General features: G+C 40.2%; 1 protein-coding gene across 5 annotated transcripts in view; it reads left to right on the top strand.

Annotated features, from left to right (window-relative positions):
* Positions 1–13,339, top strand: part of arhgef3 (Rho guanine nucleotide exchange factor (GEF) 3) — a 307,012-nt gene extending 293,673 nt beyond the window's left edge. For all 5 annotated transcript variants that reach the window (XM_080182718.1, XM_080182739.1, XM_080182725.1 and 2 more), the window contains 6 exons: positions 329–425; positions 604–680; positions 4,549–4,806; positions 8,256–8,426; positions 9,792–9,978; positions 11,857–13,339. In XM_080182718.1, the coding sequence (XP_080038844.1) occupies positions 329–425; positions 604–680; positions 4,549–4,806; positions 8,256–8,426; positions 9,792–9,978; positions 11,857–12,206 (1,140 nt within the window). In that variant the 3' untranslated portion in view covers positions 12,207–13,339. The remainder of the gene's footprint in view (positions 1–328; positions 426–603; positions 681–4,548; positions 4,807–8,255; positions 8,427–9,791; positions 9,979–11,856) is intronic.
* Positions 13,340–13,670: the final 331 nt, after the last annotated feature.

The following is a 13,670-nucleotide window of genomic DNA, read 5'->3' as shown; positions in this document are numbered from 1 at the left end:
CTGCACCATGCTGTGGGAATATTGGTCCCAGATGCAAGCAGCTCTTAAATCTCCTTGAATTAATTGTAGATCACTGAATTCGCTTTTGTTTTTAAGCTCTTTTTATCCAACAGCTAAATTTCATTAAAATAAATCCTGTTGTGAAATTAATCTGATAAATGTTACTTATGAAATTGCAACTGTTGAGAAGACATTGGGGTTTCAGATGTGTCAGTCAGAAGCATTACAGTAAAGGAATAAGTAGTTACATGTTGAAACATGCTCTCTGCAAAATGCACTTTCTAAGTAGCCGAATATGGATCATTAAATATTGGTCTCTCTCACACAGGCCTATCATGATCCGATGCTCAAGCTCTCCATTATGACTGAACAGGAGCTGAATCAGATATTTGGAACACTGGATTCCCTTATTCCCTTGCACGAAGGTATGGCTTTCCTCTCACATTGAACAGACAGTGGTTATGTGAAGGTTGCCTCAAATGTAATAAGGAGCTTAATGGTTCACGGGGAACAATGTCATGTTTCTGCAAACGTTCATGCATTTCCCCTGGGGGAAAGCATCTTTGCTGTGACCCTTACGTTTCCTCATTTATTTTTGTTCAGATCTTCTCAGTCGGCTCCGAGAAGCCCGGAAACCAGATGGGACGACAGAGCATGTTGGCCACATCCTTGTAGGCTGGGTAAGAAATTGTTTCAACCTTTATTTTAATCTGCTTTTATGTTTGATCCATTGGTATGTTTGTGCTGTCAGTTCCCAAAAGTGCCGCCTCACACAACAGCCCAAACAGACATTTGACAGATTTGCGATATCCCGACACATGCAGAGATTGTTTGGTTAAAGTAAGATCCTCCCAACAGCAATCAATAACAAATCCAACAGCTGCTGTCAGCTGAGCCAGATCCAAACTGGAAACTGACACCAAAATAAAAGGGTTACAGTGACATAAAAGAATGTAAATATATCCCCTTTTAAAAATGCAGAGTTAATTGATGTTTTGCAAACTTTGACATTTTATCACCTTGCCCTGTTCTTGGCATGGATTCAGGTAACCACCACCAGATGTCTGTATACACTCACATGGAGTAACAGAAAAATCATCTATTTACAGATCACATTTTATTTTCAATTTACTTGATCAAACTTCTCCTCTTGACTAGATTTCAATTTCTTTAAGATGATTTCAATTCAACACTAATTATCATGTTGGAATTCTGTTTTAAGACAAACTATTAATGAAGAAGAATAACACATCAGTCATGCACAGCAATGCTGATGAATAGTTAATGGAAACGTAGGGACAAGAGGCAGACCATTCAGCCCCTCGAATTTGTTTTGCCATTTACTAAGATCAAGGTTGATCTGTGACCTAACTGCATATACCTGCCTTTGTCCCATATCCCTTCATATCTCTTGGTTAACAGAAATCCACAGCCTGAAAAGGACATAGCTGAGATGTCATCTAGTAGGGGGATGCAAAATAGTTAAAGAATAGGGAGAATCACAATGGTTAGTACTGCTGCCTCACAGCACCAGGGACCCAGATTCAATGGCGTGGGTCACTGTGTGGAGTCTGCACATTCTCCTCGTATCTGTGTGGGTTTCCTCCCACAGTCCGGAAGACGTGCTGGTTAGATGCGTTGGCCATGCAAAATTCTCCCAGTGTACCATAACAGGTGCCGGAGTGTGGTGACGAGGGGATTTTCACAGTAACTTCATTGCGATTTTAATGTAATCCTGCTTGTGACACTAATAAATAAACTTCAAATCTGGAACTCTAAATTAAATTGCAAGGGACGGATAGATCAGTATAGGGTAGATTCAGGATATTCTTTCCCACAGTCCAACACCTTCAAAATCAAACAATTTTTGCAACAAACTTTAGGCAAAGGGAAGTGGGGAGGTGCGGGGTGGGTGTGTAGGTGGGGGAACACTCCCCCATTAACAATATGCCAGCAGCTCCACTTAATGGGACTTCAAGTGCTTCTATTTTCTGCTCACCTCCATGGGGCAGACAGCCAATCTGCAGCCCACTGCTGGAACATTTCTCTGACAGTGGGACTGCGTCTGGGAGCCTTCCTGATGCAGCACTGCACATTTTACTGGCTTCACACCTTTGTTCCTGCCACTCGGAGGCCGGTAAATCACTGCCCAGTGTTTCTGGTCTGTGACCTTTCCTCGGGGCCATTGATCTGAAGCGTCACCTTGTTTTCCCTGCTGAGAACTTCCAGAATTTTCTCTTGTGGTTTGTCTCGCAGACAATTAATAGTGCAGATGGGCAGCTTAATCATTCTTCCTTTCACTGAATTTGCATTTCTGTAACCAGTGCTTGCAGATTTTTTTTAAAAACGTGAGTCATTCCTGAGAACCTTACTAAGGACTGAACCTCTCCTCACCACCGCCCCCCCCCACCCCCCCCCCCGCCCTTTCTGTTGCAGATCCATACACTATTTTTGTTATCATAAATAAAAATGGTTTTGTAATAGTTTTCGATATCAAGTGTGATGAACTCTAATCCATTTACATTGCAGCATGGATTCCACAGCACCAACTATGCTAGTTATAATATAGTAAATCTGGCTTTAAGTTGTTTTTGCTTTGTTGTCAGTAGTGGTATCATTAATACTGCAGTGCAATATTTGTGCTAGACTCCTTAAGTGCAGTGCCATTCTGTATCTTTTAATACTTTCACACCGCTGAATGCATTATTGATCTATTTTGCTGTGCATTGCATGAGTTGCACAATCTGGTTAATTTTTGTCCTGAACTTTCACAGGTAGGACATTTTAAAAACTGTGTACTCCCCTTGTAGAGTCAATTAGGACTTGGCTGCTAAGGCCTCAGATGTAAATAGAAAGTATGACATTCATTTTGAAGTTCTTGTTAAGATTGTGTAGAAATAAGTTTTTTTCAACTTTTACATCTCTGAAAGACAGACTTCCTGGATCCATCAATAAACAGGTGGGGTTACGAGAGATTCTGTGTTGCCAAACAGAGCTATCGGGGGTGGGGGGGGCGGTGACTAGATTTGGAGGCAGGGGGTGGTTCAGATCAAAAAGGTGACTGACTCTGCTGTTGAAATCATGGATGGGCTTTGGTAGCTTGCTAAAGGGACAAGCCTGACACATTTCTGTTTTCAATCAGTGCCAGCTATGACTCAGTTAGCAACATACCTGACTCTGAATCACTTTGGGCTCGAAGACTGGTGCTTCCGTGCAGTGCTGAGGGAGTGCTGCACTGTCCTTTATCTGAGGTGTTGCACTGAAGCATCATCTAGCTGCTTGGGTAGATTTTAAAGATTCCAAAAAGAGTAGATATGTTATCCTTGATGTCCTGGCCATAGTTAGTGCCGCAGTAACCTTTCCATAACTATTGTTGAGTGGTGTCCACTATAAAATATCTTAATATATACCACTACTGATTGCCTCTCTGTCACCCCATCCAAAGATTACAATCTGGGGTGTTGGGGGACGATGGTGGAGAGCTTGCTTCAATTCAGGGGGGAGCAATCATGAGGAACCTTTCTACAATGACTTGGGGAGATAGAGGGGATTGCTGCAATCAGGCAGAGAAGAGATGCTGAGGTAGGGAGGCTGCACAGGGTAACTCACCCATTGACAGACTGAGGGACAGTGGTGCAGTTCACTCCTGCATCTGTCAGACCGCATTATCCACTGACTGAGAGTTAATGACCCATTAACCAGCTTGGCACCATGTTCCACTCCAACTCTTGGTGAAATTTACAATGGGTGCCATAGTTCCAGCTGAAGTTGGTTGAAAGGTACTGGTGCCAACTCAGCAACTGGGAGTCCCTACTGGATTCCTGATAAGTCCAGTAGATTTACCACCTTATCGGTCATTTCCAATAAAATCTAGCTAAGTCCAGTTCCTGCTAGTTCATTCTTGTCGTCTTTCTTCAGGCCAACATTTACCCCTCAATAAAGATGACAAAGACAGATTGTCTGGTCATTCTCAAGTTGCTGTTTGTGAGGATTTGCTGAATGCAACTTAGTTGTTTTTTTTCTTACACTATATCCCCGTGCAAATGGGTCCACACTGGAGTTTGTTAGTTCAGATACTCAGTCAATCAGTCCTCCTTTTAGACTCGCAAAGCTCCTTCATGGGTTTATTGGTTAGCATTAAACTTGATAGTCGTTAGATTAAAAACAGTCGTCATGGTGATTGAAAACAGACTTAGCCAGTGAAAAATTATGAATAATGTTTGTGAAACTTTGCGCACTTAGAGAGCCATCCTACATTGTACCAGTAACTGATTAAAGTGACAAAATGCTGGAAATCCACAGCAGGTCAGTTAGCCTCTGTAGGAGAAAGGACAGAATTGATGGAAAATACTCAGTAATAGTTTGTGATCTGTCTCCTCTATTAGCTAACTGTGAGGTACTACATATTTCCAACAGTTGCAGTTTTGTTTCTTTTTAGATTCCCAACACTTTCAGTTTTTCTTGATTTTTATGATGCCATGCAGTGCCGCAGGGATTTTAGCTGCCACATGGTTTAAATCTTTACTTTTTCCCTCCCCCACCCCCCAGCTCCCTTGCTTAAACTCCTACGATAGTTACTGCAGCAACCAGGTGGCAGCCAAAGCCCTACTGGATCACAAGAAACAAGATCACCGGGTCCATGACTTTCTACAACGTTGTTTAGAGTCTCCTTTTAGTCGCAAGCTGGATCTCTGGAATTTCCTGGACATTCCACGCAGTCGACTGGTGAAATACCCTTTGCTCTTAAAAGAAATCCTCAGGCACACTCCAAATGATCACCCAGATAAGCAGCACTTGGAAGAAGCAGTAAGTAGCAAAAGAGAATTCATTTTAACATTGTGATTTTCTCCATTCGCACTGAAGTGACTCCAGAATTGTTGAACTGTAGCATAAAAGCTTTGCTCTGCAAAATTCATTGCAGCTCAGATGGTTGAACTTGTGTGTTCCAACCACAATGTTTCAGATTTGCATCCCAGGATGCTACTTCCGTTGTCTCAGTTCTCAAGTTTCAGTGGGATTCTGTGCAGAGCATTAAGCTCAATAGAGAATAGCGTCCAGGTGAGGTACAATGACCTACACCCAATTTTTACCTTGGATGGGGGAAGGGGGCATGTTTTTCTCAAGTTCCTATAATGTCAGTGAGGTAGTAAGGGTTACTCTGCTTTATGTACAGGTTTCCAGGTGGAAAAACATGTTTTTGGGGGGCATTAACAGTACCAGAGACATTGAGTATCTCCAATCCCACCCCCAACACATTAGCTTTAGATTCAACATTATGGCCTGGAATTACCTTGAAATGATTTGCCCCCACTGTCAGACCTTTTCCAATTTTAAATTGTTACATCGACAGTAACCTCCCAAAGGGAAATAAACACAACTTTCTGCATCTGCTTATTTGCATAGCAATTGGCAGAAAAATCTATTTGTCCTTGAGGTAAGGGCCCTATAAAACTGTTGGAGACATAAAAACGACCAGTAAACTCCTGTGCAACATTTCAAAGGTTCACAACGGTGCCAGCAGATAAAACCGAAAGACCACTTGGCTGGCTCTTTGAGTTATTTTTCAAATTACTTCGACACACAAGTTTTTAGTGTTTGGGTGGAATTATGAATGCTGAACTGCTCAGGGTTCATTTGGGCATGATGCAAAGCAGACCCGAATGTCTAAAACATTTTGACCTCCTCATTTAAAGAAACTGGTTAAAAACAGTAAATATGGGATCTGTTGGGTCTATATGATGTCTATTTTGCACCATCAGGGAATCGATTTATCTATTTTCTGTAATTGTGGGTGCTCCATACTACAGCTTATTAATTAGTCCCTCTTCATGTCCTGACTCTTGATTTGTACACTACTGCTACTGCTGTGCAAAGCCCAGTCTTTTCAAGGATGAAAGATTTGACACTGAATGAGAGGAGGGAAAGTGGCGTTGAACCTACTGCTCATTCCCTCTAATTTATATATTAATGCAAAACCTTCTTTAAAATAATTAATCAGTCCACTGATTTTGTGTTTTGAAGCTTTTTTTTAAATAAAGATGTTTCCAAATCACAATGACTGATGATTTACATGACACTAGCAATGCATTTGAAAGAAACTAAATTTTTTGTTCTTCGGTTCATAACACTTTTCAAATATTGTTGAAGCGTTAGCTTTAAAATTTGAAATAAAATGCCTTTGCATTTCCTTATATATGTGTAGATTTTAGTTGGAATACATGATCTGAGAGTGGTGATTTTTTTCTCCCTTTCCAATTGCTGTTTGATGAAATCTCAAATGAATTAAAGATTATTCAGTTACCAGCCACTTACTGGATAAAACGTTCAAAGCATCAGACGGCAGCTATGAGATATAAACCAGATCAGGCTTTTCATTAAAGCTCCATTAATTCAGCTTTGAAATTTGACAAGTTGTTAGGATTCCATCAAGCAATGAGATACCCACTTCTCCATTGTCATTTGGCAACTGGTATGAAGTTTCACTGGCTGACTACAAACTAATCTATTAAACATCTAATGTGTTTTCTTAGTGGTACTTGCTTTACTTCAAGTTTTGCAAAGAGGATTTTAATGTTTTCTCAAAAGCAGAGCTGTCAAGCACCTTCATCCTTAGTGAAATGTTGAAAGAAATACCATTTACAACATTTTCACTTGTTCTACCAAGAACAGGAACATCTTTTCCAGTGTGCCTCTGGTTCAGATATTGTTCATGCGAAATAGTCTCCATTCACGTTTGAAATTTAATGCCTGCTAAAGACATAAGAACATAAGAAATAGGAGCAGGAGTAGGCCATCTAGCCCTTCGAGCCTGCCCCGCCATTCAATAAGATCATGGCTGATCTGTCGCTGCTCAGTTCCACTTTCCCGCTTTCTCCCCATAACCCTTAATCCCCTCTCTTATCAAAAACCCATCAACCCACGTCTTAAAAATATTTAGCGAGGCAGCCTCCACCACTTCAACGGGCAGAGAATTCCAGAGATTCACCACCCTTTGAGTGAAGAAGTTCCTCCTCAACTCCGTTCTAAACCGCCCCCCTTTTATCTTGAGGCTGTGCCCCCTAGTCCTACTGTCTTTTTTGAGCGGGAAGAGCCTCTCCACCTCTATCCTATCCATCCCATTCATCATCTTATACGTCTCAATGAGATCTCCCCTCATTCTTCTAAACAAGTACAAGCCCAGTTTATTCAGCCTCTCCTCATAGCTCAACCCCCTCAACTCCGGTATCAGCCTAGTAAACCTCCTCTGCACTCCCTCCAAGGCCAAAATATCTTTGCGCAGGTGCGGTGCCCAAAACTGCACACAGTAATGCCTGAATTCCAGGGGCAGCTTGGACCAGCAAATCATAGAACCCCCATAAGTGCAGAGGGAGGCCATTTGGCCCATTAAATCTGCACCCACTCTCCAAAAGATCATCCCACCCAGGCTCCTTCTACCCGCCCCCCCCCCCCCCCCAAGGGACAATATAGCGTGGCCAGTCCACCTAACCTACATGTCTTTGGAATGTGGGAGGAGACCAGAGCACCTGGAGGAAATCCATGCAGGCACGGGGAGAAAGTGCAACTCCACACAAACAGTCAGAATCAAACCTGCATTCACGATGCTGAGAGGCAGCAGTGTTAACTACTCTGCTATCTTTGGATCCTGGAAGCACACAGCAAAGCACTACTTCAACCAGCAGTTCAGTGAAAGACAAGTGCAGCAATTGGTCTGATGCAGCTGCTTTTTGTGCACAGTGATCAGACCTTCAGGAAAAGCAAATGACAATGTTAGAGACACGGTGATACACAGATATCCATTCTGAGAGCATACAAAGCTCAAAACAGTCATGTAAGAAGTCCACTCAATGTATTTGCACCAATTTAAACCTTTGTATGCAGTTTTTCTGCCTCATGGAAACATGTTGCAGCTGAATGGGGGAAGAAAAAATGAAGAGCTTTGGGGTGTTTTTAATTTACAATCACGTGTGCAGTTAAGCCCTGACAAATGTATAAGTTCATGCAAAGGTTTTTGAGCAGAAGGACGCAACATCAATGTCATGTGATTATTGGAATTCCCAGTCCCAGGATACATTGGGTTTCAGATTTCAGCTTTGACTGACATTACAATTGTGCATTGGCTCTTTTGATTTGCTAAAATGTTTTCCTTTACTGCAGTGGAACATTACTGTTCCTCTGATTTCTTAGCCCAATTGCTGATGGAATCTGAAGCGGTATGAGTTTGTGTGAATCATTGTCCACTCTTATTTTGTTTCCAGATTAACATTGTTCAAGGGATTGTAGCTGAAATAAACAAGAAGACAGGGGAGTCAGAATGCCAGTATTATAAGGAAAGACTTGTTTTCCTTGAGGAGAGTCAAAAGGATCCTCTGATTGAAAATTCAAAAGTGCTCTGCTGTCACGGAGACTTAAAGAACAATAGAGGAGCAGTAAGTGAGCTTTGATTTCCTGATTCAATCACTTCCAATCTCGTGCTTTCCTCTTGAGGTATCACTGGATTATTTATGAATAGTAAGATTTTAAATTGTCTTAAACCCTGATGACCAAATCTGTGTCATGCCAAAAGGTTGCCTTGGGAAAACTTAGTTTTGACAGAGAAAATCTAACTAATTGCTTAGTAATTTGGATACAATATGCATGATTTTACCAGCCGTTCATGTCATGCTCCCACTGCAGCAAGATTGGAGAATTTGACACCCAGCCAAATCTCCATTCACTGCCGTGGGTTGAGAAAATCCCGCTAGCATGAACGATGGTAACATTCCAGCCAATCTGTTTACAATTGGAATAATTATGCAGGTTAACAATAGAGAATCCAAATGTTTACGTTAGTTTTTACCATTTGCAGTCTACAATAAGATACATCGTAATGCAAAAAGCAATTGGAAAAAAGTAAGTATAAAAGAGAAACTCCAGTAGTTTTGGAACAGATGTCGTGGTTCAGTCTTTGAAGGTGGCACAGTATTTGGATGGTGGTTTTGAAGGCAAAGATTGATGATGCAATCTGTTGTGTAAGTTAAGTAAAGGATAAAAGGTTTAGAGCCAGTCTGCTCTTTCAAGCTGTCCCACTTTAATGTTCCAGCGCTAGGCCAGGCCTCCCTGTTTGATGCTTCTTCCTTTCCCACTTCACACAGATCAGTCACACATAGGCTGACCTTTAGAGGATTGAAGTTAACGTGGAAGTTAGAAGGCTGAAGACATTTTCCAGTTGTGTTTGTCAGAAAATGTGTTTTTTTGATGAAATGTCAGTGAAGTATTGATATTTCGTAGTGCAGAATTGATGCCTCATAACAAGATAAATAAGCAGTTGCTATTGGACTCCTTTTTCTTGTTGCATGAATCGGAAAACACAATTTGCGTGAATCTATAAATCCCTGAGATAGGACTTCTAAAGATCACAACAAGACTTCTTCCCCTTTGACACACTTAATTTTATTTGAAAAGCAGGCAGATTATTGTCAATGTACAATATTGCGATTTATTGTACTATCATACTGCCGATCTCTTCATAAAATATCATACTGTAGATCTCTTCATAAAATATATTTGTGAACCATATATAAATAGGCTGTCTATATCAGAATTATAACTGCTTAACTATTATTTTCATCAGAACCTTGTAAAAGCTTTACATAATGACAATATCATTAATGTAATTGTTAATATTTCATTTTTTTTAATGTATTTATTCCCAAATGCTGCAACTATTTTACATGAAGTAGCCTGATTGTGCAATAAATCACAAGTGGAGAATTAGAAGCAGATTCAGGGCTGACTTTTACTTCATTTTACAGAAGCTCCATGTTTTCCTGTTTCAAGAGGTGCTTGTAATTACCAGAGTGGTGACATGCAGTGAGCAGCTGTGCTACCAGCTGTACCGGCAGCCCATCCCTGTCGGAGATCTGGTGTTAGATGACCTACAGGATGGGGAGGTACGATTAGGTGGATCCATTAGAGGCGCCTTCAGCAATAATGAGAGAAGTAAGTACAAAGCCATTCTGTTACCTTGAGCTCTTTGTGTGTATTTATTTGCATGTTGCCATGCATAATTTATATGTGGGGATGGGGAGGAAGAACATTGCTGTCATTCACACTGGGCGCTTGTCTTCCACTGAAAATGTTGCAAAAGTGAACGGTGTCAGGTGAAGTAAGAAATATAAAGCTGGATTTTGCAAGCCGCAGTGAACCTAGGGCATCACCGCAGACTTCCCCACAAAGAGCCAGCTATCTCTGTGTGGCATGGTTATCATCTTTCCTAGTGTTTGTTTCTGGCACAAAGTCAAGGGGGCCTCTGGGCATCCAGCAATGATAGCAAGCAGGGTAAACAGCCAATCACACTGCAGTGTTCTCAATGATACTAAACCAAGAAGTTTAATTTTATAGAGAATGAGATGAACAATTGGGACATACAAAATGGGGTGAAGATGGAAGATAAAATACCATATACAAATATTGAAAAAATTTCTAATAACGGAGAAATTTAACTTTCAATAAATGCAAAATTATTCCTTCAGGCCCAATGAAGCTATTTAGCAGCAATTAAGAAGTTGGGTCATTGAAGAATAATTACACCCCGCTTGTCAAGGTGTAACTGAGTTTTTAACGGCAAAACAAAGACCATAATCTTAAAATCAAAGAGTTCTACAGTGCAAAAGGAGGCCATTTGGCTCATCAAGTCTGCACCAACTACAAACCCACCCAGGCCTTATCCCCGTAACCCCATTTACCCTGTTAGCCTCCCGACACTAAGGGACGATATAGTTTGGCAAGTTCACCTAACCAGCACATTTTTGGACTGCGGGAGGAAACCCACGCTGATATGGGGAGAAACCCCACACGCTGACCCAAGCCAGGAATCGAATCTGGGTCCTTGGTGCTGAGTGTGCTAACCACTGCAAGTTTTTGGCAGTTTTTAGATTTTCAATTGATCACATTCCATGGAGCCCTCAACAGTGGAGAAGAATTAAACTCATGACAAATTCTGGATTTCCGTGTTTAGCTACACTCCAGAAACTGTTGTCAGTTTTAGAGGAATAATGATGTCATTGTTACTACTGCAAATCATAATTTAATTGCAAATTGGATTTCAATATTTGCTTTGTGGTCAAAGCTGGCACAAGGAAAAGAGCCAGTTAAACAAGGAGGGTGACTGCATCGTGAAACATGACCACAGTAATGAGTCAGCCCATCAGGGGAGAGGAGAAAATAGTTGAGAAATAAATAAGATAGAGCAGGAGGGAATAAAACCATTTTCTTTCTTCAGTTAAACTTGCCACCTTAATAGGAGACCTGAATTTATTTGGCCTAAATGCTCTGCAAAATTAATTTCTCAAATGATATAATGTTGTTTATTGTACAATGAAATTGAAATACAAGATTTCATCTGGTTAATGATATTTTAATAAACTATAATTGACAAAGCTAATGTAGGCCTGGTGTTTCTTCCTCGTGCACGACCCCTAAGTTTAACCCAAAAATGTGTTCCGTGTTTACATAGATTCTGACAATATCAAGTTATACCCAACTGTAACTTGTACTCGCGCCATAAAAATCCATTAAAATAAATACAAAAACAGGTCTCAGTGAAGATAATGTTTTTAAAAAAGCCTTCAAAAATTACAACAAGACACCAAAAGAATGATTAAAATAACTTTCTTTCCTGTTGGACCTGAAAATTTGGCCACAGTTTAAAGGGGACCCTTACACTCGCAGTTCTTCACCCCCCAAAATAAACAAAGAAACTGGCTTCTGGCCAGGATACATGTCCCTCTGGAAGCAAAAGTGGTGGAAAGTCTAGGAATGCAAACATTTGCTTTTACTGAATATTATTTTTAAATGTCATTTTTGTTTCTATCTTAGCAAAAAACTTCTTCAGAGTCAGCTTTGTAGATCCTTCTGAAGGGCAATCCCACTCACTTCAGGCAAATGATGCCTTCAACAAGCAGCAGTGGCTGAACTGCATCAGACAGGCCAAAGAGGCTGTGCGACGGTCATTAGGCGATACAGGAATTTTAGGGTGTGAAAGGCACACGCACCTAACTCCAAATGGGATCAGGATGTCCCATGAAGAACCAAAGCTTGAACGGATGGACCAATCGGACAATGAATCTGACTGTAGTATGGATACCAGTGAGATTAGTGGGGACTATGAACAGATGGAAGAAACAGACTGTTGTGTAAATCAGAAAAGGATAGAGACAGATGTTTGACATCATCAACACAATTCGTAGAAGTCCACGGCATTTTACCTGTACAGTATTTGCATTCCATAAGGAGCATTTTGGGAAAAGCACTTTTATTCCTTGTGATGGTGTCCTTGGTCTTTTGTGTATACTTGACAAATACTGCCAAATGTGTCTGTAAGCTGGAATGTTATTGTCTCCATCGTTTCTGGTTTAATGTATTCTCTCTAAAGTCATCCTGTTGAATGAAATATTTGATCAATATCTACATTGCCTTGCTGGACAGTAACCTTTCCAACTGCTGTTATTGTTTGGACCAATTCTGGCTGGATTGATGCACTTGGAACCATTAAGTTGGCAGTTCAGATGATTATACAGAGCATCGGGCAACATTATGCTGCATTTGAGCAAAACTGAACAAAATACTCAAAACATTAATAGAAATGAACTAAAAAAAGAACTCATTGTTCATTCAAAGTTGTATGATTAATGGTCATTCTAATTTAATGGAATTTGTTTAAGGCGATTTCTTCAGAAGGGAGCTGCCTAATAAACTTTACACTGACCGAGTAGATTCCATCACTTTCAGTAGCACAGATGTGACTACTGAGATTGCCAAATTATGGATATGTTGCCTAATCTGTTTGCAATTCTATTGGATGAGCTTAAGGCGAATTGTTAGTCTGTGTCATGTTTTCTTTTGTACTCAATGTGATACATCTGTACAGTATGCGAGGAATCCGAGTGACAAGTTAAAGCGGTAAGAAAAATGGTCAAGCCAAAGCATATTCTTTTATTATTTTGGGGAAAAAAAGCAACATGTTTAATTTTATCTAGTTGAATTTTTTCTGTATTTATAGTTTTTATGAAAGTTGCAAAACTTCTATTTGACCATTAGTGATTTATTTTAAATGCTTCAGTTTTTTTAAAAAAAAATGAATTCTGCAGATATCTGGCCATGGGCGAGAGACAAATAGATGAAAAATAGTTTTTAAAAAAGGCTGTTGCAATGTTTAAGATGATGTAATGTAATTACATATATAACCAACAGGGGGAGCTTAGTCCTGGAGGTAATTTGGGAAAAGCTCTGCTCTGGAGTTACAAGAAGCCAGAACATGGAAGTTTGAAGGAATAAACTCAGACACAGTAATTTTGTAAAAGGAATGGTTTCTCAGTTTTATTCCAATCCAGTTCTATACACGCACATGCACGCATGCACACAAATACAAGTATTGTTCAAAAAAAATCCAAATTTATAGTGCATTGGAGGAAAACTAAACTCGTGACATTTGATTATGAACAGATGTGATGAGACATTGAAGTGTGTTGGTATGCAGTAAGTGGAGTTGCATTCCAGCAAATGTGTTTTTTTAATGTCTGGGTTTTAAACTTTCATGAAGAATTGAGAAATTCTGCAATTTATTTTAAATTGGTTTGTCAATAGATGGGTAATATTTAAGGATATACAGCAGAGCCAGTTTTCAGATCAGA

This window comes from Carcharhinus amblyrhynchos, chromosome 3 (genome assembly GCF_965287045.1).
Source record: "Carcharhinus amblyrhynchos chromosome 3, sCarAmb.v2.hapA, whole genome shotgun sequence".
In the NCBI taxonomy this organism is placed as follows: Eukaryota; Metazoa; Chordata; class Chondrichthyes; order Carcharhiniformes; family Carcharhinidae; genus Carcharhinus; species Carcharhinus amblyrhynchos.
The sequence above is the reverse complement of the archived record's forward strand: the minus strand, read 5'-3'. Positions and strand labels throughout refer to the sequence as shown.